The following is a 27,319-nucleotide window of genomic DNA, read 5'->3' as shown; positions in this document are numbered from 1 at the left end:
GTCGAGGAACCACGAAACCCTTCTTCAAAAAATGCACGCCTACTGCATTTCAGCCGTCCTCCCGACAACATTTTCTATTCACACTTTTAATACACATTGTCTCAAAATAAACTGCTTAACCTCCCACATACAAGTCCTCGCTTCCGGGTGGAATAAAATAACAATACATCGTAAAGGCTTTAGCGTGTGGCCGCGTGTTTCATTTGTAATGAATACATTACTAATATTAAATACAGATCTATATATTGTATGTAGTCATTTTATTTTGAAAAAGATAAACCCCTTCAAATGATAAAGCTTTTTTTTTTTGCCCTGGTTGAAAAGATCAAACGTGAGAACCAGCATATATTGCATCTTTACAGAAATCTATTGGAATATTGCTTTTAAAAGACTTCTGGTTAGTATGATCTCACTCCTAAATGGAACCTTTTTAAAAATGTTTGGTGCCTGAGGTGTGTTGTTGTTGTTATTATTATTATTATTATTATTATTATTATTATTATTATTATTATTATTATTATTATTATTATTATTATTATTGAAGTAGTACTGCAGAATAACAATTGCTACAATTTCCCACTGTATAAAAAAAAAAAATCCAATGCATTATTGTCACTATTACAAAAGGCTTTAGTGTTTATTGTTGTTTAAGACTATACTTTAAACGCACAAAAACAACAATATAAAATCACATTGCAAATGATATCAATACTAAAACGTATAATATGTCGATTACTTGATTTACAGTGTACTCAGCTTGTACACGTATTGAACTGCTACATAGCTTTGTGTATTCTATTACTGCTCTTAATTATAATTATTTACTATATTCTTTACTTTACTCTTATTTGAATTTGATCTTATTTTCTCTTGGTTTTTTTTGTACTTTAGAACTGTTCTTAACTGTATTGTGATATTCTGTTATGCGATTTTCTGCACTGTGATATTTTGTAATAACTAAATTCTGATATTTTGTAATTCTCCCTGAATAAGGGAGTCTGATTAATAATAATAATAATAATAATAATAATAATAATAATAATAATAATAATAATAATAATAATAATAAAAAGAAGAAGAATTGAAACTAAAACGCCGATCTAATAACAAATCTTGCAGTTCGAGAAACTTGATATATATATATATATATATATATATATATATATATATATATATATATATATATATATATATATAATTTCAATATTTCTGACACATTTACAACAACTGTATAATGAAGTGCATTAACAGTAATTACTGATTTTATGTTTACCGTATTTAATTATGCTACTTCATCCAATACCATGTAAATCTTGGTCATGGTAGTTGTGTTATGTTTTTAATTGCGGCACCTACCTACGTATTTCATCTTGTGTCCTGTTTGTTAACCGGGAAGTGTAAGGTATTTTTATACCATGCACGAACAATTAGCAAGCACGTTTTTTTTTTCTTCTTTGTGTTCGGTGTTTGTTTTGGACCGTCAGAAGCAAACATATGTTCCACTATAAAAGCTATACACCTGCTTCTTTCTGATAAAACATTTCCCACTTAACTTTCAATTTCTAACAAATGTCTTATTCTCGAAACAATGGACAACCTGCTGTCACTAGTTAGCATCAGTATGTCCCCACTACAGTGGAAATTTGCATCTAAACACATATGCGGTATGCATGTGTTCCTTCAGAGGGCCATTGGCTTCGGTTAAGCCTTATATCCTGGCAAATATTAGAACTTGCTTTGTTAGTGCATTTTTACTGAGGATGTTTTATAAACGAGTTAATTCCACTTCATTTTTAGGTTCTCCATATACAGTAAGCTATTCAAAGAACAACGAGTTTACATTGAAACGTACACAGGGTGTAAGAGGAAAGGCGATGCATATACTCTCACACTACCAGCCTATTCTGTAAAACTACAAGTTTAAGAATTCACAGAAATCTTATGCAACAGATTTTTCACACATTATAGTGCTTATTTAATTGTTTGAGCTTATGCCTTTTAGAACATGAACAGTGTTGCCACATTAAACATTACTGTGTATATGAATACTAAAAAGCGTTTAAAATATTTTGCATATAGATTTCTTTCATTGTTAAACTTCTGGTTTGCAGCACACCCATAAACTGAATATTTAACAGAGATTTCGCTTCCACATCATTCTGTTAAAAAAAAAGTAATTTATTACATTTCATTTAAACTTGCAAAAATACAATATCCTTTTGGTTGCCAGTTTGATAGTTCACATAACAAGTCTCCCGAAATGGGGAAAATATATATATTTTCAAAGTTCATTGCCTACAGTACAAAGGAAATCTCATACACTAACGATACAAGGCAAGTATACAAGTGTAACTGTACACATCATAACTTCCCCATACACAAAAGAAACAGCTCCAACAGTCTCATTCAAGTCTGAACGCAAAGGGTCTGCGTTACCAACTCCAGTGGTGTCTCGTTCCTGCTGGGTGAGATAAGTGCTGGTAACCGGGAAATAATGCCAGTGGTGTCGGGTGCTGCAGATGCTGGTACCCGTGGAGTGTGAAGGTGGGGTGTGCAGCTGCTGACGCGGGCAGACTTTGTTTGTCCTGATAATGTACCGGGTTGATGACACATGTATGACAAGGTTTCCCGTCTCTAACCAGAACTGGTACCACCACTCTCCGAATCAATGGAGACTGGTTGATATCTATGTGTCCCTCTGCCCTGGCTCTCTTCATTTTGTACCTGTGGTTCTGGAACCATATTTTCACCTGCGTTGGCGTTAAGCTGAGAAGGTGGGCGAGCTGCTCCCGTTCTGGGGCAGACAGATAGCGCTGCTGTCTAAACCGTCTCTCCAGTTCGAACGTCTGGGATTTCGAGAAAAGAACTCGTCGTTTTTTCTTCTTCTCAGCCTCTGTCTCGGACGACGGTTCATCTTTCTGTGTCGAATCCGGTAAAGTCTCCGCGCTGCTTTCGTCAGAGGCTAGCAAAAACAAAAATAAATCAAAAAGAAGCAATTTACTAAAGCAAATTATATGCAATATTGGCTTTCGATGATAACGTCGTCTGCCAATAAATAATAATAATAATAATAATAATAATAATAATAATAATAATAATAATAATAATAATAATAATAATACATATAAAATACTGATATAAATGTTATATTATGTCAAATAATTCAAATGTAACTGTTTTTTTTTTTAAAAAAACACAGATGTAGACTATATTTCTAAATATTTTCAATGGTTTCATATTATGGGCTTCTGTTCATATATTTTCAGGGCACGACATTTTGGGGAAAAAAAGGCTCCAATACATGGATGTGCCACAATACTACAGCACATGAAACTCTATTTCAATTAGGCCGCTTCATAACAAAGTACAGATGTAGAAAATTATACAGAAGGCAGTGTCGTTTTCAAACACCAAGCCCACACATAGGAGTAAAAATAAGATAAATATCGTAATACTTACAGAGGCAATGGTTTCTGTCAGAGTCTAACCATTCCGTGTAAGGTAAGCTGGAGTAGGTTTCTGGAGAATGGTTATGGGCGGTTTCAGCATCATGTTCTGGTAAATCCAAAATGCTTCTCACTGTAAAACTTATTTTAGCAGGCGCCGACATCATTCGATCCTAAACCGTTAGTGCATACGATCCTTGATAGAAGAAGTGGTGGTGCTACTGACGTGCTACCCAACGCGTCAACTGTAGACTCCGGAGCACGAGCCGAGATGTGAGCACCATCAAATATGGAACTCAAATATTAGTGTCGTTTACAGAGTGATGCTGTTTATATAAACACTACTTTGCACGGCAAACAAGGCCAGCGTGCAGATTGCCCCTGTTATAGGATGCTAAGTACCTGAATTAGTCAAGTGGCAAAATCTTAATGAGGGTAGGTGTAACCCCATAGGAGAATAAACCCGTCTACCTCCCAATGGCAGCAGGAAACGCGCTTCATCAATGCATATTCCGTCCGATTAGCCAAAAGTGGGAAACAGATAATGGTAATTGCTGCTGCTGAATTGCGTCTTGGGTGGCAAGTGGTGACAACAGCCCCCCCCCCCCCCCCCCCCCCAACCAGCATCACCACTATTTGCATAGAAAGTGAACCATTAGAGTACTATCCACAGAATTAGTTTTTACCTATTCATTGCTGGATTGTTTCATTCATTCACTAATTTATCGGTTGCAGCTATTTATTTGTTTACTTTTCCATTCATACTTCAGCTAGGGAATCCCACAGGAGCACAGTGCTACTGTTCCAAGTTGACATCCCAGACCCATGGAGTTTACGTTTTTTATGCTAACAGCAAAATCATTATTCATGTAACAATGACATACCAGTTGGCCCTATGCTATTTTAGAAATTAGATTTGGTTTACATTGGGAATGAACATGAGCCATGTTGACTGGAAATATATCGTGCTAAGTTAAATACCTCAATATTTGTTTTCAGTTGTATTAATGACAAACAAACCGAAGTATTGGTGACAAACATAGTTTTAAACGTCATTATTTCGTTATGCAAAATGTTATGAACTTGTGAAATACTAGCAATGAATCCTTATTACCTATACGTTGACATGTTTCTGTTTTTTTTGTTTGTTTTTTTGTCAGTAGGTAATTAAAATATGGTGAGATAAATTAAAAAAAAGAGTCATCTTCATATGGATGTGAGGGGTATGATTATAGCTGAACGGTATAATTTATTTTTCAATGGTTTTCAAATAGAAAACATCAAATTAGTTTACAGTATTCATATAAAAGGCTTTTTTTCGCACTGCATTCTAAGAAGCCTGCTTTTGATTCCCCTTTAATCAAAGAAAAGGGCGAATTGCCGCTTACTGAAGCATACATTGCAGGAGCGTTAAATAAATCATAAAAACAGGACCGTTATGGAAAGCTTCGTAAACCTGATTTGCCGCATATCTGCCAAGTGTCAATAAAAGTGTAAATGGAACACTAACGACTTTAAAAAAAAGAAAGATTTATTTTTGACAGATCAGTGGGGTAGGTGAACAGGACACAGGGCTCAATTTGGCATACTTCCTACATATTCCTTGAAAAGTGGACGACTATTCGATAAGGTTCCCATGCCGTGCTTATTGGAGCCACCTATCAAGTGTGCCTGGTGACAGTAGTTATCTTCCACGCTGCATGATCAGCGTCCCAAGCATCCTGGGTGGTCGAACTAAGGAGAACACAAATACATGCCAACTGCTAGGCTGAGAACAAAAGCGGGAAATGTAGCCCTACGTCCTGGACCTGTTGGAAGCATTTGTTCCAGTCAAGATTTTGCATTTGTTCAGTCTTGGAATAATGCATGATTGACGCCTCCTCACAATGTGCTTTAACTTTCTTGGATAAATCCGAGCTTGTTCCTTGTTGTCATGGTTTTCAATGGGCTTCAATGGGATTTGGGCAACTATCGACTCTGCTTCACGTCAACTGCAGCCAAGTCTATACAGAATTATTAGTTATGTGTTCCTAAACTGAATTAAGATCCTTTTAATTTATATTATCAAACAAAGTCTTTGATATTGGGATTTTGACGCCTTTTAAATAACCATGCGAATAAATAAATAAATAAATAAATAAATAAATAAATAAATAAATGAATGAATGAATAAATAAATAAATAAATAAATAAGCTTTTTCAAAACTAACGATGCAAACTACAGTCTATGCATTAAATTGTGTTTTTCAATCAAGTATTATATTTTACCAATAAAATTGTGGCCATATTAATACACCAAGTTTATATTTATTGCTTTTTTAAAATGTTATTTTAGGATTTTATTTGTATTTGTATAAAAGATGAAGACTGGGTATTTGTAAAGCTATATATGTAGGCTATGCATATCTGTTATCCTAGTTTAGTGTGGACATACATTAAAATCGATATTAAGTAGATTATCTACAATGTGAAGAAGAACATCTTTAGACATATGGAGTGTGCAGACAATGACTTTATTCATTGGTGCCCTTAATTTCGTTGACACACAGATTACTGTATGCAAGGTACCACGAGTGTTGCTAAGTTTACCAAGGGCACTCAATCTAAGTGCAAAACCTCGCAAGGGGTAGAAAAGTCATGTTCAGAAGAAGAAATGCCCTACTTCAATGACCTCTCGTAGCCTCTTAATCTATTTAACACCCAAACACCACAGTGCAGAAATAAGTAAACTGTGCTCTTAAACTATTAAGGGCTCTTCACTATCAAATATTTGCTCTCGTTGCAAGAGGCATTTTCAGAGGTATAGTGCAATTCACGCCAAAGACCCAAATATGCTATAAACAACGGAACCTTGATCACACATAATATACATGAACACTAAAAACAATAGCTTGATGTCCGCACTATATATATATATATATATATATATATATATATATATATATATATATATATATATGTGTGTGTGTGTGTGTGTATATATATATATATATATATATATATATATATATATATATATATATATATATATATATATATATATATATATATATATTACCTTTTGTATCCGACCTGCCGTTTTGTTGCAAAATCTTTACACTGAATAAAATGACCATCAAAATAAACACTGAATATGATGAATATTATTTGTTATTGATTAATTAATTGTTCGAATTTTTAATGTATGTATTTTCTCTTACTTTTTTTATAGCAGATTAATTCGAATTTGCAGATCATAGTCATTTCATTGATCTGAATGTGATATTACTCACATTGTATTAATGGGCAAATAATCATTTAATTGTTTTGTGTTTATATTAATAATTTAATTGAGATTAACCTTTTAAGACACCTTTCTAGTGGCAGTGATGAAACTCTTAGCCTTATTATATTAACTATATTTTCACTTAGCCAAGATTTATCAACCTGTTTTCATACAGATTTACTGACACATATTTTAATACATGGGAAATAAACAAAGAATTCTCTGAAATTCTGTTGCAGAAGATTTATTCAGAATTTTTAAATATTTGATTTGAACGTGGGAAACACTTTGCACTGTGTTGTTTATTTCGGTATCTGTTTTTGAACCTCTAAAAATATATTCTGAAACAATTAAGAGATTTACGTTTTATTCTGAAACATTTTGTTTTCCAATTATTCCATATATTAAGGCCTATATCATTGTATTCATATTATTATATTATTAGTATGTTTTTTTTTTAGTCCACCCTAAATAATATTTTAAAAAACACGACATTATTAAACACGGCATTTTGTTTTAGTGCATATACTGCTCTTAATTAATTAGTGCAGTTGGAGCGCACAGGACTCCAAGGCACCTGCAATTTTACCATTAGTGGTATCTCTTGATTCTAAAGCATCACCATGAGATGGTGACCATGGAAAACAGAAAATCGGGGTCTTGCATCTTTGACCTTCTGTGCCATTTATAAAACAAGAGGTGTCTTGAGGCCACCAAAGTTTCCAGTGTTGATTTAGTTCTACGATGCAGCTATTCCTCAATACAAAGTGATGCGTGTGACGCATCACGGGTCAGGCAGACTAATGATAGGACTACAGCCAACCAGGCAGGCAGAATGAATGATCATTTTTAAAGACATAAGTATATATATATATATATATATATATATATATATATATATATATATATATATATATATATATATATATATATATATAACCACAGTAGCAATTACAAGTTGAGACTAAAAAACAAGTGAAAATTAAAGTTTATCAGGAAAAGTGATCATTTCTTTATACTATCTAGAGTCGACACACCACATTCGAGGAAATGTCATATAGAACTGGGAAATCGTAGTAATTAAACCTTCGTTCGTAATTCCGGATTCATTTGGAAATAATACTGTAATCTAGTTTCTTTGTTTAGTTTGATTTTTTTTAAACGGTGTCAGTATATTTGGTTTTCCATATTGTATTCCTTTGGCCTTTCTCATGCCCTTTCCATTTATCGCCACATCCGTCAGATTTTACCGCCAGATTTGCTATACTGTTTGTAACAAAAGCTTAAATAATCTTAAAACCGGAATAGATGTGACATCAGCATTCTTACAAGGTGAAACGTTTGGAGAGAAAAAAATGCCAATATAAATATTAATTGGCCATTTTAAAATGACCAAGTTCCATTACTTATGAAACTTGACAGATTAGGTTTCTTGATTTCTGGATGATATTTTTTAAAAAAGCGCAAAGGCCCATTTTCAGAATAAGGCGATTTTAACAGTATTGAACTATAGCAGATACTGTAACTGCTCCTTCTTGTAATATAGCCGTGTCTTACTACTTGTGGCTTGCATCAAAATATAGGGCACTCGGTGTTGAAAAGGCGCTAGAAATAATATTACAAACAAAGATGGATTCTGCGGGTGTAAAGAAAACTTGTTCTGAAGACAGTTTGTTGTTGGTGCCTGACTGCGCCTCGCATTCCTATGGGTACTCCAAGCTGCACTGAACAAGAGCGAAGAAAACACTGAACAAAGGAAGACGTGCTTGTTCGGAACACATAAAAAAAAAAAGATTTATTAAATCAAATTACTCGGTTTCAAACAGCTGTTACCATTAACAGATGCTTGTTATCAACTCGAATAGGCGTCAATGTTATACTGTGTTGCCTTTTTGAAGCGGACTAATCGTAATGCAAATGTTTTAAAACAGTTTGTGTGAACTCTATGGAATTCGAGGTTGCCCTGCCAAAACTTTGAAAAAAAACATTATGCATTATAAAATAGATGCATAGATACGAAAGTTAACATGGCACAATTATACATGCTTACCATCGTACAGTAATCTTGACATACATAGTAGAGGTTTTCTCCATGGTTCTACTCCAATGTATGCGGTATGCTTTATCTTAATGATGTGGTCTTTTGTATTTGTTACCGCAATTTAACAATGCTTTACTACATCTGCTAGTTTCTGAACAGTTTATAGCCTACATTTGCAAATAAATAAATAAATAAATAAATAAATAAATAAATAAAACACAGATGCATCCTTTCCGACAAGGCTACATAAAGAATCCATGTGAATGTGTAGCAGCAGCTAAGAGATATACCACCCTCTGGAGGATGAGCAATGTAATTTCAACAAGCACCACAATTTAACCCTATAGTTAACTGTATTTTTGTATGAAGAAAACCTATTATATTTATGTACCTTAAATACCATACATTGTACCAAACACAAACGTATTGATGACGTAGGAAACAGATATTGAAACACAATATGCTATAGTATTGTATCAAATTGTATGTGCTACACCAAGGGGTATTAAAGGGTTAAGCAATACAAGTTAACACAGACAACACATCTATCTATCTATCTATCTATCTATCTATCTATCTATCTATCTATCTATCTATATTCCACAGGAACAAAATTCTTGGCATGATACATTGCATTTAATGGATCTAAATGGCAACATTTATATCGGAACGGAAATTCAATTCTGTGTCAGCTCCCCTTGGTTCCTTGTTCCATATATCTAAGGGGGCTCTCTTCACTTTAACCACTGGACAAGGCATAAAGAAGCAGTATACATTTTGATGAATTATCATATTCTGTACTGAAGTTAAAAAAATATATATATAATAAAACTAAAACACAAGCACAGAAGCAACAAGATCAATAATCTTCTAAATCAGACCAGTAATACGACTGAATGCAACCTTAAATACCTCAACTGAAAGCATACAGATACAGTATAGTTTACTTTGTGTTAGTAATATGCTATTCACATTTAAATTCAACCAGCAGTTTATTTAAAAGTTTAGCAAGAACTTGAGTTTTTGTTATTTTATTACTGCTGATGAACGCTTTTTTCAATATTGTAACCACAGAGTTTTCACTCCCTACTGTAATGGTATAGTCAATGTTTGGAAAGTTAAGGGTTTAAATGCAGCACAGGATGAAGTTCTACAATAAATTGCCAGAAGATGTCGCCATAACCCTGTGAATGAAAAGAAGCCGCATGATTATCAGTACTTACAGAAGGTCAGTTAAATGTAGTTATGTTAGAAAGACATATTCTAAAGTTGAGATGATGAATTGAACTGAAATACATGGGTTCCCAATCAAACACGGTTAAGGCACTTATTACAGATATCCGATTGAACTTTACTATACACATTTTAAGCTGTATTACATATCACAAAAAAAACAAGAAAAGTTCAAATATTTTTTTTTTTCTCTGTGTGTTATTTATGTTTTGTACCAGCCGATCTGATTGAGATCAGTCGATTCAATGGGACGTTATCAAGCAAAAATCATCCCATACGAATGGGCCAGTAGGTACCTACTAGCCTACTAACCCCTAAATGTATACTCTACCCCTAAACCTAATGTCTACAACTAACCTAATCTCAACCCCTAAACCTAACTGTGTTATTGTTAAAGTAATCTTTACTATTATTTCAACACTGCTTTTTAGCGCCCTCTAGCGGCTACTACATCCGACGTCCATTAAAGCGCTTGATCAGGACTTGTACCTGTTGGGAGTACTGGCCCATTCCTATGAGATGATTTTTGCTTGATAATGTCCCATTGAATCGACTGATGTCAATCAGATCTGGTGTTTGGCCACAAGGCATTTACCACCGTGCGAAGTTAGCTGAAAAATAAAACTTTAATGGTAAAGAACTTCAAATATGTAACTTGTGTAAGATGTGCTTGAATTCTTTTCATACTAATCCATTGTTTTTTTATTTTATCAGTATTGCTGTTTTGGTTTTATAGTATGCAAAATAGTATGCATATTCTTTTAACTACAATATAGGCTTGCCAAGATGGTATGGAAGCATATGCAGTAGACCCTCGGAGCTACGAATCCCTTGGGAATGGAGGTTGTTCATAAGGCTGAAATGTCTGTAACTCTGTAAAATAGTTCTCAATTATTTTAATATATCTGTACACCTGCTAGATACACCATTAATCTGGCTAATAATACACGGATACAGCACAGTAATGCAATAGTCATATTGTTAGGTTTCTAAAGTCTTTAAAACAGCACTATACATGGAACAAAGGCTACATTTTGACTTTTATTTCTGTAAATAATAAAAACATCACAAAAGTGCTTAAAATTTCTATATCTGGGTCTGCTACAAAAGGGCAATCGAATCTTTAAATTAAGTGAAATCCTTCACAGTATATTTAGGTGACGTACACATACAGCATCATAAAAGTGACAATAAGCACATACACGCTCTATGTAGTGGTGCTACAATTCCTAATGCAAGTTCATATTGGAGTTCAATATTTGGTTATTTAGATTGGAAGAACGTTTGGACAAACCCAATAGGTATCTTCTCACCAATAAGTTTAAAAAGTATCTTATAAAATTGTTCATAGCATCTATCCTACAAAAAATGGTTTGGCTAGGTTTAAATTTGACATAGATTATAACTGTGCATTCTGTAATACTGAAAGAGAAACTGTGCTTCATCTATTTTATCAATGTGTTTATACAAAGTTTTTTTTTTTTTTTTTTAAATGATATGCAGCATTATTTACTGAGAATGTTTGGTAAACAAATGAGATTTGATGGTGTTGATATTTTGTTTTATCTTTCAAAGGCACATGGCATGAACCAGGAGATTACATAGGCCTAGGTGATTAATATTTTGGTTATTTTGGTGAAATACAATATTCATAAAATGAAATGGTTAAAATATAAACCAAACTTTACCTTGTTTAAAAAAAAAAAGTGGAGAATTAAATCAACACCAACAAGATGTGTAAAAACAAAAAAACAAACAAAAAAACATGTGATATCTTTAATTTATTTATTTTCTAATTGGTAATGGTACTCCTGGCATTGGCTTTGTATTTAGTTTATATTTAGGAATTGTATTTGGAGGTACAGTGTAATGGATTCCTCAGCAGCGGGTCCCTCTGGTGGCACATAATGTGATTTCAGTTTTAGTCTGCTGCCACTAGGTGGCACCTGGGAGTCAAGTTGTGCCACTTACCCATTCAAAATCTGCTATGGGAATACTGTTCTTTTTGCAGGTGCATTTCCAAGGTGAGGGCTGTATGCTGATATTTTCTATACATCTGCAAATACCTACAATAGCACAACATCGAGTGGCTAAATCTATTCTGATACAGAAATATTTGTTAAAAGAGGTATTCAAAATTGAGCATTTCACATGCACCAAATTAAATATTTGTATGATATATATATATATATATATATATTGTCGGTTCTGCATTGGAAGTGCATGGTGGAATAGTGTGAAGTTTAATAATTGTAACTGTGACCCAATTATGTTACCATTTTTGTTTGTTTCAGAGATAGCTGGTGCCCCGCATTTCCAGGTCTTTTAAAAGATGACCAACAATTCTGTGCTGATATTATATATGACAGTTCAGCCCACAGTGTGTCATATGGAGGGAATAGGAGAGAAAGAGAGAACGTGCATGGGTCTTCGCACGGGCGTGCTTTTCTATTAGGCCTACCTGTATAGAAACTAGCCAATACCAAATATAGCCAGTGTTGTTTAATATTACTAATTTAAAATAGAATAATGTGTGTCAGAATATATTATTTTTATTTTAAATTATTCTGTTATTGGTATTAACCACATTGTTTCCGAGCTCTCGTCATTGTTTCGTTGAATGTCCGTCTTTATTTTGAACTTATTTCTTTCCCGTTGTGCTGTGATTCTTGTAGCGAAAATGATAAATAGATTTGTTTTTTAAAAGAAGCTGCCGACCAGCGAGCGTCATGACGTAGCATACAGATATGTACAGTATACGCTGTTACAGGAATATATGTTGTGCACGTACCTACGTATGTACATGAAGATTACAAGAATATATTTCTTGCAAAATAGCGTTATGTTTCCATTGCAACATAGAATATAGGTTTAATCCCCTCCCCCCCCCCATCCCATATTTAGCATTACATTTTATTAATCATTGTGCGTAAATATAAGGTAAACGTTTATTTCCCACATTTTAACAATATACGGTATGCTCATTATTTGGAATAAGTCTAATTAGTGTCGTGTCTTTGTAGCGCATGTGGTGCTGTTTCTCATCTACATTTCTTTCAACAAATACACATATGTGCCAGTACAAAAGAAAATCCGAACTAAACATGTATCAATAAACACATTCAAAGAAAAGTGTCTGTAGAACCGGCATGTTGCTGATTAAACAAGTGATTCTGTGAGCTGGGAAACAAACTACACGCCTTCCTTTTTAATTCTCTTAATTCTCATAAAAAAATCTGCTAGAATATACAAGGGACGAAATATCTCATTTTAATGAATTCCAGGTGACTGCACGAACAACTGTCAACATGATTGATTGTTAAAAACATCATAAACATTGTTTCTTTTGTCCTTCTCCCATCACACCACATCTATATGTAACATGAATACATAGGATACATCATGATGTTTGTAACTGATCTTTTGGAATACATTAAACGAATACAAGCTGCTAAACTGCCCCCCCCCCCCCCCCCCCTTCAAAATAGGAACGTGTCGTGCACATCTGTTTCATCCATATCTGCTGCAGGACTTTTTTGTGTTTAAAAGTATGTTTTTATATATTTTTCTTTCTGGTGCTTCACTGTTTCGAAATGTATGGCTATCTGGAAAGTTCGACCTATAAACTGTAAGACAAAGAAGAGTTCAATCAGCTATATAAATTAAGAAAATGTCGTCAATGAGATTTATTACATATTTAAATGCATGGTGCGTCATTTTCATAATATTTAATAATCCTTAACTCCACTAACTTTATACCGAAGCCAGCAAAACGTGAGACCATTTAGAGACTTGTTATTGAAGCGACATCATGCAATAAGATAATTCTGGATAATTGTCCCATGAGAAAAATTGTGTTGAGAGAGCCAAAACAACTGAGAAAGTATGCTATTATGAACTCTTATTTTATAACGAATAAAGTTATTTATTATGAAAACATATTTTATTTTAACATACTAATAATAGAAACATTATTTTTCATTATAAGCTAATGCATGGCGGTACAGTGAACCAAACGAATAAAACATTGCACTACAACAGATTTTTAAAAACACATTTTACTATTTATATACTTTACACTGTAAAGCTTATTTTTGTAACACATGTTATTTTGTGCGTCTGAAGTATATTCTCGATCAGTTCAATATGTTGCATAAATTTTATAATTCTTAAACATTTTTAATTATTGCCATAAATTCACATGATCCGCAGAATTTCATAAGTTATACTTTTGAATGACTTGTGATTTGTATTTGAATGTTCTAGTTCTGAAGATAACTTTTTTTTTTTTTTTTAAAGTTACAGATGAATTATGACTTCTTTCATCAGTTGAACGTTCTGCAGCGGACACAGCTAACATAAACACTGGGAATCAATCCAGGATAGTCAGTATAGGCGAGTGTGCGAATCAGTTGCTTTCCTTTTTATATTCCATTTTGTTATTTTAATTGAATCATTTTTGTAACCGTCATTTTCCATTGAAAATACAATATTGTTTAATTAATTGTCACCACGGGCCGCGGTACAGATTTTGCTCTTCATGTCAAATTAAGACATCTAACTGACCTAAGTATAAATCACGAAACAGAGACTTCTCCCTGTCAGTTGGTTTATAGCAGCTAACAAGCAGCTGAATCCAGAACTAAAGTTTGAGTTCGAGTTAGTTAAGTTACCGCCTGACCTGTAAAATCTTCTTGTAGGCCTATGTGTATGCATTTAGCAAATCCAGCGGGTCGTTTCTATATTGCGAGACTGCAAATTCAAATACGACTGATCTTTCGACCACTTATCATCTACCAGTTTCTGTAATCCACTTGAATCGGTGGGTGTCGTGTTTCTAAACGACAGGTCGGCAAGCAATGCCGTATTATCTGAAATTTCATGAATCACGCAACACAGGGATACCATGTATTTTTGAATGGTCTAGAAAAGTAAGTTTGGGTAATCATTACTCGTGTAACAGACAGAAACTAAAGTTTGAAACATCCTACTACCACATTTTCCATCTACCGTATGTTTATTTATTGTATTCCCATGTAAATTAAAGTTTGGGACTGCACCATAAACACAGCATCGCGTTGTCTTGACTAATTATTTAATAATGTAATACTAATTATTACATTTATCAAAGCACATACGACACATTGTAAGTCACAATATAAAAACATAATGAACAAGGAAATTATTACATCTATCAAAGCACATACGACACATTGTAAGTCACAATATAAAAACATAATGAACAAGGAAAGTTGCTGCGTGTGTTAGGAGACGATGAGAATGGCATCTCAGACAGGAAGTAAAAGAAAGTATTTCAGCAGGGCTAGCTTGCAGGTACTTCTGGAAGTCGAAAGTAATAAGGATGTGTTATTTTCTAAACTGAACAATCGTCTAACACGTATCTCCAAAAAGCAAGCATGGTCAGACATTGAGTTCTGTTGGTGAAGGAAGGTCTATAACATGGTTGCAGGCAACAACAACAACAACAACAACAACAACAATGGACTGACTATAGCAATTTGACCCGCAAAAAACACCAGCAATGGAAACGTGACAGTGAGAAAACCTGTGGAGGCCCGTCATCATGCTACCCAAAGAGGGTGATTCAATTACTGCGGACGTCTGTCACTGAGCGTGTTTCGGGGGGATGTGACACTAATAGCACAAGCCCCAGTAGAAAGCAGCCCAGTGGAGGAGGTCGTCGATCCAGGTAAAATGATTAATATGCATTAATTGAATATGTAATGAGTGTGTTTGGTGTTTCTGTTTCAAATCTTGTGATAGACAAGTCGAAGTCTGTCTGGTTTTCCTGTATATAGTGTGTGTGTCTATATATATATATATATATATATATATATATATATATATATATATATATATAATCATGTTTTACAAGACGGCAATCTGCATTGAATGTATGAAACTGCAGTGTCAAAATAATTAGAATTTTTTTTTTCTTTAATATTATTATTTGTTTATTTAGCAGACGCTTTTATCCAAGGCGACTTACAGAGACTAGAGTGTGTGAACTATGCATCAGCTGCAGAGTTACTTACAATTACGTCTCACCTGAAAGACGGAGCACAAGGAGGTTAAGTGACTTGCTCAGGGTCACACAATGAGTCAGTGACCAAGGTGGGATTTGAACCGGATACCTCCTGGTTATAAGCCTGTTTCTTTAACCACTGGACCACACAGCCTCCTCCTTTGAGGCAACCTATGCACCTTTCAATGACCTGTCTAGTTTTGCAATGGTCAAAGCTGTGTTTCTCCTCTGCTCTTGATGTAGTTGTGGTTACTGGTGTTAGAAGATAAAGAAGAAGGGGGGATATCCACTGTCTCCCAACAACCAGCCACCTTGGAAGCCACCCTCCTCTCCAATGGCTTTAGCACCGCTATTTGACCAGATAAATGCATCATGTGTGGCGCCCTGCCACCACATTTCTAATAATGAGTTTGTGGTTGTATATTATCTGCACATTCAATGATTGGTAGGGGAGACCGGGGACAGTTGTAACACCTTGAATTTCTCCAATCACAAGCAAGCTAGAGCGCCATCATTCACTCACTGGACACATGCTCAGTTCAGGTCTCTGTCTGACCTAGTAGAGTACATTTTTTCCCCAATTTTCTTTTTGTGAGATATATAATATATAATATATATAATTGGTGTTATCCAGTTTATGGATCCAGGCTTTTATCATTCTCATCCCTGATCTCTGTACTTATAATTGACACAATTGATTGCTCTTAGTTTTGTTCTTTCTTGCTGGAGCATGAGGTTTAGTAATGGCTCCCTGGGTTCGGGCCAGTTGTAACACGTGTTACAATCGACCGCATACACCATTAGCTGAACTATATTTTGGCACATGAATCTTGCACTGAAAGAAACAAAATGTTCATATATCACAATTGTGACTCAGAGTGACATATTCTTGCTTGTTAAAGCCTATAATTGTAGGGATGTTAAAAAGTTTTAAAAGTAGGAGGACAAAATAATTGCCTTATGTGAACATTTTTATTTTTCAATAAAGATACTCAGTTTTTTTGTTAAATAAAAACAAACATATTTGCTTCATGTGAAAACTGATCTTATTTAATAAAGCATTCAGTTCTTGAGTTAAGTGAAATGTGTTGTTATTATTTAATTATTCTTCACAGAATGTTACATCTGACCCCACCCCTGTTACAACTGACGCTGGCCATGGGGTCAGTTGTAACATCAGACACCTTACATTTCAAGCCCTCTTGACATATGTCTATAAGATATGGTGATTGGTAGAGGACAGATGTAAGTTGTTTGCATCAAAGTCTGATCAAACTAGCTCAAATCATTTGTGCGTAATGGAGAGAAAGGTAAAACATGTTACAAATGTCCCCGGTCTCCCCTAGCCTTTACGACACACATAGTGGTACTCATCATTACTCGGCGCCCGTATTTGAATATGTACCGGCTACTACTCCTACAACATTTGGAAAATTACAGATTGCATGTACACCTTCCTTAATTGTGTGCAGCTCCGGCGCAGTTAGCCGCTTAATGTAGTGTGGAGCGTGGTCTTTATGAGCAGCTGTCACATTTTCAAGACATCGGCACACTGATGCCTTGTTAATCGCCAGTGTGCCACCCAATACATTTTGGAAGGATCCGCTGGCCAGAAATCTTAACCTGACTAACACTTGTACTTCTGTAGATTGACCGCAATGTCTCTTTGTTTGTCGGCGCACAAGCAGATCACGAAATGGAAAACTATTTTGGACATCCTCCCTCTTCAAACGGTACTTGGCAATCATTTCTTCATCCGTAACCATGTCAAAAATGTTTTGCACACATCTTCTATTAAAATTCCTATAAGCCGGTGCTCCCTGTCGTTGTAAATATTTCGGTCTATGCATTAAATACACTGCATGCATGAGAGTAGCCATGATTCCGATGGTTCAAAACAGGAAATGACGGTGAGATCTACCTGTCGTATCTATACACCAAGGAAGTTGGTGTCAATAGAATACGATAAGAAATACGATCAGGTAGTGTGTGCGATGTTTTACAGAAACTCTACTTCTGTCGTATATTCTTCTCCCGACATCGGACTTGCCAGATACGTTAGCCTAACTGCATATAGAAACGACCCCCAGGAGAACGCCACAATGATTTTTTTTTTTACTTGCAGCTTGTAAATGGAAAGACAAAGTGTTGTTGGAAGTCAAATTAAAATATGTCTGTGACGGGATTCGTAATATGTGAAGATGTTACTGCATGTTAGGATATGAATATGTAATTTCAGCTTGCAAAACGTGATGCATTAATATTTCTAATGCGTTGCAAAATCTATTACTAATGTGTTGAAAAATCTATTACTAATGCGTTGAAAAATCTATTACTAATGCGTTGAAAAATCTATTACTAATGCGTTGCAAAATCTATTACTAATGCGTTGAAAAATCTATTACTAATGCGTTGCAAAATCTATTACTAATGCGTTGAAAAATCTATTACTAATGCGTTGCAAAATCTATTACTAATGCGTTGAAAAATCTATTACTAATGCGTTGCAAAATCTATTACTAATGCGTTGAAAAATCTATTACTAATGCGTTGAAAACTCTATTACTAATGCGTTGCAAAATCAAGTTCTTCCGAATCATGGTGGTTACATGCCTATATATTAAAATACGGATTATAATTAGGAATGTAACTATTTTTTGCACTTTTTAAAACAAATAGGCCTAATGATGCAAATAAATACATAAATAAAAGCGCCAATGTTTCAAAATTGTAATAAAAAACACATAATGTTAATCTAAGGCTATACCCCAAGGGTACACACAAGTACATATTTTCATTGTTGACTATTAACACAAAGCTGTAGGAGAAACCGATATGGGTCCTTATGTTGTAAATTACATGTGTTGCAAATAATATCTATTCTGCCTAATATGACATTCTCATTTACTCTCTAGCATTTCAGCATTGCCATTTTTTTTTTTTTTGGAAAGTATTTTTCAATCAGTTTTCTTTTCATAACCCAGATACATACCTTGATCAAAAACAGACCATTTCTAAAAATAAATAAATACACAAAAACACATTTTAAACGAAACATGGGCCAACTGTTTAAATATAGCTACATGGCAATTAAAACAAAATGCAGACGGTTGTAAGTTTTCCAGTTCTCGGTTTTCGTTAACCTTTGGATTCTGCAGAGCATTCTGCAGAACAAACTGAGTCAAAGCTGTCAAAATATAATTTGTTTGTTAAGCCATCCAAGACCCAGTACAGCTTTGCTAAACCCTGATTCAAAAGAATAGCAAAGAAGAAAAGCCTATTCTGAACAAGGGACATTATATAAAGGTAATTGTTCAGATTCATCTTGTGTGTGTATAATAATAATAATAATAATAATAATAATAATAATAATAATAATAATAATAATAATAATAGCTCCTCTTTGTAATTTTGTAAGCCTAATACCCACGTTAAATATGCGTTTGCAAGAAATCGTAAAATAGTATATGCCGATGGATATAGATAGATAGATAGATAGATTGATAGATTGATAGATAGACCATACACGAGACATAATGGTTTTACATAACACATTTTTAAAAGATTACTGTAACTAGCCTTCTCTGAATTTCTTGGATTGGGCTTTGTTTATACCTGAATTAAACTTTTGTAACCCTTTGAACAGATATATAGGTCAAGTTAAGTTATTTTGAGTGATGGAAAAGGTCCCATTGGCGTGATGGGTTAACATACAAAGGTACTAACTCTTGAATATGTGCAAAAAGTCTTCAGACGCATGGCGTCCTTTTTGTAATAAAATGTTATTGATGATCGTTTGAAAGCTATTGCGACTCAAAAGTTGTAAAAGTTGTAATAAACGAGGAGGCATGTCATTAGTTCACCAGTCCTTATTTAGGTTTTATTTGAACACTTACTGCTCAAAATAAAATAAATACTAAAATGTTGTTTGTTTGTGTAAAAGAATACTGTTGGTTGAATGGTAAAAAAACGATTATTAAAAAAGTAGGCCTACACATAAATATGTTTTTCAAATAACAAATAACTTATATGCTAAAATTATAAAATTTAAAAAAGAAAAAATTCAAACAGGTTGTTATTCCAGCATAAAGCCAAATGCTTAATAATCAAATTAATAGTGATTAATTTAATTATTCCAAAAATATACCTTAGATGCACACAAATCAACTAGGGTTACCCCAAAATAAATATTACAGTGTAAACTATAAAGTATGTTGCATAGGACTTTCATTAAGGTTTACAGTATAGGCCTATGACCATCTTTTTACATTAAACATTATATATATATATATATATATATATATATATATATATATATATATATATATATATATATATATATATATATAACACCACTGTTATTATAAATACAATGCTCTCACGTGTCTTTGCACCAAAAATAAAGGCAATTAGAAATGGGAGAGCGTGTTACTGACTCTTCAATCGCCTTTGACCTTTCATTGTTATATATTGGTTCTTTAGGCTGTGGTAAAAGGCCTATGGTTTTAGTGCGCCCTTGATAGCAACAGACACCGCGGATTAGACAAAGCGACTCTTTGGGCGTCTATGACCACTCCATTACCCACCTCACCTATATTTCACAAGTGTACAAGTAGGCCTAGCATACCAAATAAAATAAAATAAATAAAAACATCCTGAGCTTGAGTATTTTTAATACCTTTTCGATATCAGCGTTGTTTTGAATAAGCCAACAGTGTGTTCTAATGAAAATGAGGAATTGGACGTTTGTAACACATATTTTTCCTACATTTATAATGTAGAGTTTACCGTTATCCTTCACGTCTTTAATCATGGACACAACAGTTTTAGTCAAAATAATATTCTGGAATTTGTTAAAAAGTGATTTATTTTTGATAATCTATGAAAATATAATAATTATTTAATTATATAATATATATATATATATATATATATTAACTTATTGTTACTAAGGTAATCATATTAAGATTCAGAGGCCCTTGTCCTTTTTTTCATACAAAGCGCTAAATATAAAACATTTGATTTGATTTGGAATATAAGCGCTTCTTGACTGGTCAGTCGGTGAGCAGATAATTCATCTGTAACACTGATGTGACAATTCAGAATCCCAAAAAAAAATACATGCGCGTGACCAAAACTCGTAACACATGTTTGGCGTCATAATGCCACTCATTCTTGAAATTTTAAGAAACGTAATATTTTAAGATAATATCGATAACAGTATAAATGGTTGAATGAATTAACAATGCGAATAACGATGTTATGCTGAATGCTGAAACTCCTACATAACGGTATTTAAAAAAAAAAAAAAAACATTAACATATTCAATTAAATTGTATTGCCGTTCATTTGACTTTTGAATCTATTGTTTAGGACTCTCTCTATTGGCAATGAAAACATATGACTATTAATTCACTTTGTAACCATGCAGATGCATTATAATGTCTAAGGTGTAATAGTTAAAAAAAAAATACATGATGTAACAAATTCATTTTTCCCCTAACGTATACTTTATTATAGAGACACTCATAAAAAGGTATTCAAAAGGAAAGATGAAAAAATAAAATCATTTAAAACTTCCACGAACACTTAGTCGCTACCCCACAACAAAATCAATAAAGGGGTTAAAAATTAGGAATCCTATTGATTCAATTATCATTGCAGTTCAATCAGGAATAAACAGATATTTGAACTTAAACAGAATTTGATGGCCTAGTACATCAATCGCTGTAAAAATACATGCATACACATACATTCAAAAAGAAACACTGTATAATACTAGACAATAAAAAGCAGCCTATGCTGTCTTTTACCTGGTGAGATTTTTTTTTTAAATGACAGAAATTAGACAAACAAACCCCTTCCTTTATGTATTAACATTGTTCGCTGTGTTCTGCAAAATATGTCCGAATATTGTCACAGACAGCAACATATTGTGCAAAGACTAGCACTGGTTATTACTGTAGTTAACCGATTAACCGGGGAGTGCGTTTTTATTAAACACCTTAGATGTCTATTGCCGCTACTTTACGATTTGTTGTAACGTTTTATGGTAAGCATGTTGTTAACATTATAGCTGTGTTTAAAACATTTTTTTTTTTACTTAAATAGATAAACAGGTGTTGATGGATTGTTGCTCGCGCTATTCCAGGAATATACACCCAAAGAGAATAAGCTCTGTGGAAGATGCAGCAATGAAGATATTCTGTTCTGTATACCACACAGGGTGTACCTTAGAGGCAATATATTATCCTAATAGTTTTCACTGAGAATCATAAGGGACCATAAAGGAAGCAACTGTTTCAGGATTCTTTCTTCACATAGCCTACATACTTTCAGGACTGAAAAGCCCATTCATTGTTAGCTTTGACATACCGTAATGTGCCACTTAATACAGAATCGGTTTTGCGTTTAAACAAATTGATAGTATTTTTAAAGAAATATATAAAGAAGTTTTGGGTTAAAGTTATTTATGTTTTTTCTATATTTCTGACAAATCACGTGGTGTATCTACCCTTTCTATGTGTATAAGCGCTCCCTTGTGTCTGGGGTGACCTGCTAACTCAGATGTAAAATGTATAAGAAGCGTCATTGTATTTGAATTTCTAAAATTAAGAGTTTAATGAAAATTAAATAAAATACATTTGGGGCATGTACAGTACGGTCCTATAGTAAAAAGGTCTTCAAAGGTGTGGTGTCCTACTGTATATTTAGCAGATAACGTTATTGTCTCCAGAGCAGCTATATACCCTAAGTACGTGGTTCAAATCTTAACTCAGAGAGAAGCCGAAATTGAACTCTCCACTTACCACCTTGCTATCATCTAAGAGCTCGCAAAATACTACCTATTGCAAAGGCCGACGTCATACAGGTCTGCTTGGATGAAGATGTCAGGTGAGAGATATGATCATTAGTCTGTGTGGGCATTTGTGATATAAACTGTAGATATACATTCATTGGCGAATTAAAAAAAAAAAGTGTGCGCATATAACAATCATCGATATAACCTCATAAATATCTTATGGAAACATGTCGGGTACATTATTGCGCTATCCCACTGCTGTTTTCTTCAAGGTTAGATATTAAAACAATTTAAGGTTTATAAATTAGCTTTATTTCTGGGCACATACTTACCTTTTTAGATGTTTACCTTTTTTAGACAAGTCAGGGATTTTGAATGAGACTTTTTTGTGTTTTTGTCGGAGTTGTATGAATAATTATTCTTGTTGTTCCTACCATATGACGAAATTAATGTTGTAACAATACAAATGATTACGCAGTCGAAAATACACATCAGATCAACTAGTGTAGACCGATGCAAGGCTAAACACGTTGTAGAATATTAACACCACCAGCACGAATTCCCCAAATGACACTTAGCTTAGACTAACGTGGTGTATTGTTTGCTGTGGTTAAATTTTAATTATGGTGCCACTATCCTTATTTACTTCATAAGGAAAATATCTACGATTAAGAGCATCACCTGTTGTGTTGCCTTTTAAAGGGAAATCGCGTGTTATGCACTGTTCTTTGTGTACTAAACATATTTGAAATATATGAAATGCACTGCAGTATCAATTTAGCCTGAAGGGGTCGCAGTTTCTGCAAAGATCAATTTTAGTCGAATCGTTTTACGGTTGCAAAGTTTCAATCTTACAGCTTCAACACAAAAACATACATATATGTAAATCAATATGTCAAGTGGTAATAACACTATAAACCTATTCACTGTCTAATTATACAAAATGTAAATGTATTTGTGTTACTGTCCTATGTTAACACATCAGACTATAGTTTTAAAACATAATAAAGAAATAGTGGTGTGTGTGGGAGGAAATTATTTTCTCATAAACAATAGTCGTAGTTGTAATAACATCAATTGCTAGGACCATTGTTCGTCTTCATTTCGAAAACATTTTGATTGTGTGTGTAAGACATTGGCAGGTGATATATTTTAGTGTTTCCTGAGAGAGAGAGAGAGAGAGAGAGAGAGAGAGAGAGAGAGAGAGAGAGAGAGAGAGAGAGAGAGAGAGAGAGATAGTTTAATTTAAACGAAATAAATATTTAAACAGGTACATTACATGTTATTGACTAATTTAAGTTAGAAATGGAATTAATAAGATATGACTCTTACAGTAATGAAATGAGTATGTGTTTTTTTTTTCCATGGCAAGGATGCTACATTCATTTTCGAAAATGACCGACCTGTGTGGGCCTGTATACACGCAGTGTGTTATATGCAGCATGTAAACTGCGTTACAATTTGTTTTAGAAGTGGCTCAATGTAACTGTTGCTAAATAAAGCTTTTTTAATGGTGTATAGCCTTGAGGTTGCAATGTCTTTTCCCAGATACCTTTGTCAATAGTTCGAAGTAGCGTGTTTGTGGGATTGTGGTCTGAAATAGTATTCGATGTGGATAATTTTGCATCAAAGATGAATGTAATCTATTATTTGGTTACAGAACAGCTTTCTAGAATGGAAATCATCAATATACAGTACATATTATGAAAATTTGGGACTCTCACAATTATTAATATGTACCGGGTACAACATGTCATTATCGATTTACAAACAAAAACAGTAATGCTTTATCGCGAAACATTTCAATGTTAAACAAAATATACCTATGTGCAACCTGGTCTCACTGTGGAAACGTTATCACGGTAACGTTTTCTAGTGCCTAAAAACGTTACTCTCTATGTGTAGTGCGTCGGTCTAAATGTATTGGACAGAAAGCAATACATGCCATTTAACAAAATCCAGACACTTCCATAACGCTTGCATATAAGACATACCACACACTGAGAGATAATGTAGTGATATAGTGTAGCCTACTACAATTATCCGCAGGCGTGCATTCTACATAAGCATGGACATATTGCTGTACATTCACAAATGAGCATAGGCTGGCAATACATAGACTAAAACCAAAGTCTAAAGCGTGTTACTCATCTGAAGTCTGAACTGTTAACATGATCTCCTAACTTTGATAAAGTCGCTTGTAGACTTTGGAGTGTGTGTGAACACGATTACACCCAAAGTAAATGTTTTGGTTCTTACGTTGCTCAGAATTCACACATCTCTTTCAGAAGTCCTTGTGTTGCTGAAAGACCGGGACGGTAGTTTTCAACGGAAGGGAATTATCCAGAAATCCTGCAAAGACTCCAACTCAATATTTAGTTAGCTTTAACACTAGCAATGCTTTGTGGTTTAGATTGTTTTAAAATGGCAAGAATGAAATTAAGAAAAGTGTAGCTCTAATGTACATGTATCAAACAGCAGCATATGGTGTATCTATTTCCAAGAAAGAAATATATTTCCAGGTGTGATATTTATACATACCCCGCTTGCACAGTCGCTAGTGCTTGTAATAAATAAATACTGACGTCTCATGTATTTATTTATTTATTTATTTATTATAAATGATTAAATAAAGGCAATACGACGTCATCAAAGTACGAAAAAGAGAGAAAACAGTTCGAAGGACTCACACAATATCAACTATCTTTGGTGGAATAAAACGCACCATACTGTTAATGGGATTCTGCATAAATACACAGAGCTACTGCATGTGTCTTTATTGTCACCAAATAGCCACCAACTCCCCAATGTTCGTCGTTTGTGCCAGTAATACACAGAAAAAAAACGTCTGTTTAATACATGATATTGTTAAAAAAAAAAAAAAACGGAAATGGCAAACCGAGCACTTAAACAAATAACAAAAATGGCTGTAAACCCATATGAAATAAGCAGTTCTTACTGGAATGTATAGTTGATTCATGGCCGCTGTTTCAAAGCTGATTTAGACATCTGTAAGTAACACTATTACAAATCTTTTACTGCTATTTTCCTACCATCAAATTAAAATGTAATAGTATATCATTTGATAACGCTCAATGACTGATGCATTTGTATAGGTGAAAAAAAAACGTTTAAATTACTACTCGAACAATGATAGATGATATCTAAAAGTATTGATTTACTATCATATATTTGCTATTGTTAGCAACCATAACAAAAGAAAACTCAAACACTTTATTGAGGTTAAACATTGGGCTCTAAATGTAGCCTACGTGGCTAAAAATGGAAAACACTTTGTAAAGTTTTTTTTTTCTTTTTTTACAGTTTGCCTAGAAAATATCATATCGATATATCAGCACTATACAACCACAAAATTATTTACACAAAACATTTAAGGAAAAACAACATCTGATATTACAGAACAATTTACTAGACTATAGTTAGGCTACTTTAAGTTGCTGCTTAATCTTAAACTGAGTCATTGTTTTCTGATCGCAGAGTGACCAGATAGTGGTTGAATCACAGTTATGGATAGTTACTTTTCGCCGGACAACAATCCATATTGTGATGTGTATTTATTGACATAATTATTTGCCAATGGACGCCTCTAAGTACCTAATGAAATTACTACTGAACAGTGAGTGGGTACATGAAGCGCGCGCGAGCCAATGATTTGCATATTACCAAGGAATAATGGCAAATGAATGACCCAGCGCCGCGACCACCAATACAGGAAAACGTGAATTAAATATTGTCAAACAAGTTTCCTTGATATCAAAACGTGATTGTTTTGAGTTGCCCAGCCGAGACCCCTACCCCGCTACAGACTGACTGTGGATGTGACCTTTGTTATTTCAGCCCACACTAAGCACCTCAATGGAAACAAGTAGAGCACGTTCATTTCTGATAAACATTATCCTTAAACCACTGGAGACCTAAGTAAGGAAAGCGAGCTGTTCCGACAGGGGCACGTCAGGAACACACATTGAGAAAGCAAGCAAGAGAAAGGAGAGAAACAGATAGGAAGAAATAAAGAAAAAATAGGCAGCAAAGGTTAGAAAGTCATCGGTAAGAAAACACAGCTGAAAGGAAGGCCATATTGCAATGCATTTAGAGAAGAAATAGGTTTGTGCGGAAGCAACGTGTGGGGAGAGTTCGTGAAAGACAGTAAAATTGTAAGCTACATAAATTGACATTGTATTTAAATAGGACTACTTCATAAGGGTAATATGAGAACACAAAGGACGCGCTTAAGTCAACAGATTATTTTGAACTGCAACGCATTGAGCGAGTAAGAACTACATACTTGGAGACAAATATGTAAGAGGGCGGTTAGAAATAATACGAAACAACAAGAATAAATAATAGTTAAACGGCAGATGTATGAACCTGGAGGGTGGTGGAATACCATTATAAACAGGAAACAAGACAATACTTGAGTGACATAGAAATAAATAGGTTGAACCCAGACACTGCAATTATTATG

At 34.1% G+C, this 27,319-nt stretch overlaps 1 protein-coding gene across 1 annotated transcript; it reads right to left on the bottom strand.

Moving 5' to 3' along the window:
- Positions 1 to 2,165: 2,165 nt before the first annotated feature.
- LOC117421794 (homeobox protein Nkx-2.8-like) lies at positions 2,166 to 4,058 on the bottom strand. Its single transcript, XM_034036160.3, has 2 exons — positions 3,460 to 4,058; positions 2,166 to 2,962 (listed from the first exon to the last, which is right to left on the bottom strand). Exons 1-2 carry the CDS (start codon positions 3,611 to 3,613, stop codon positions 2,433 to 2,435), a joined length of 684 nt encoding a protein of 227 aa, XP_033892051.3. The 5' UTR covers positions 3,614 to 4,058; the 3' UTR covers positions 2,166 to 2,432.
- Between the last annotated feature and the right edge of the window lie 23,261 nt (positions 4,059 to 27,319).

The sequence above is a fragment of the Acipenser ruthenus genome, chromosome 15 (genome assembly GCF_902713425.1).
Source record: "Acipenser ruthenus chromosome 15, fAciRut3.2 maternal haplotype, whole genome shotgun sequence".
NCBI lineage: Eukaryota > Metazoa > Chordata > Actinopteri > Acipenseriformes > Acipenseridae > Acipenser > Acipenser ruthenus.
The sequence above is the reverse complement of the archived record's forward strand: the minus strand, read 5'-3'. Positions and strand labels throughout refer to the sequence as shown.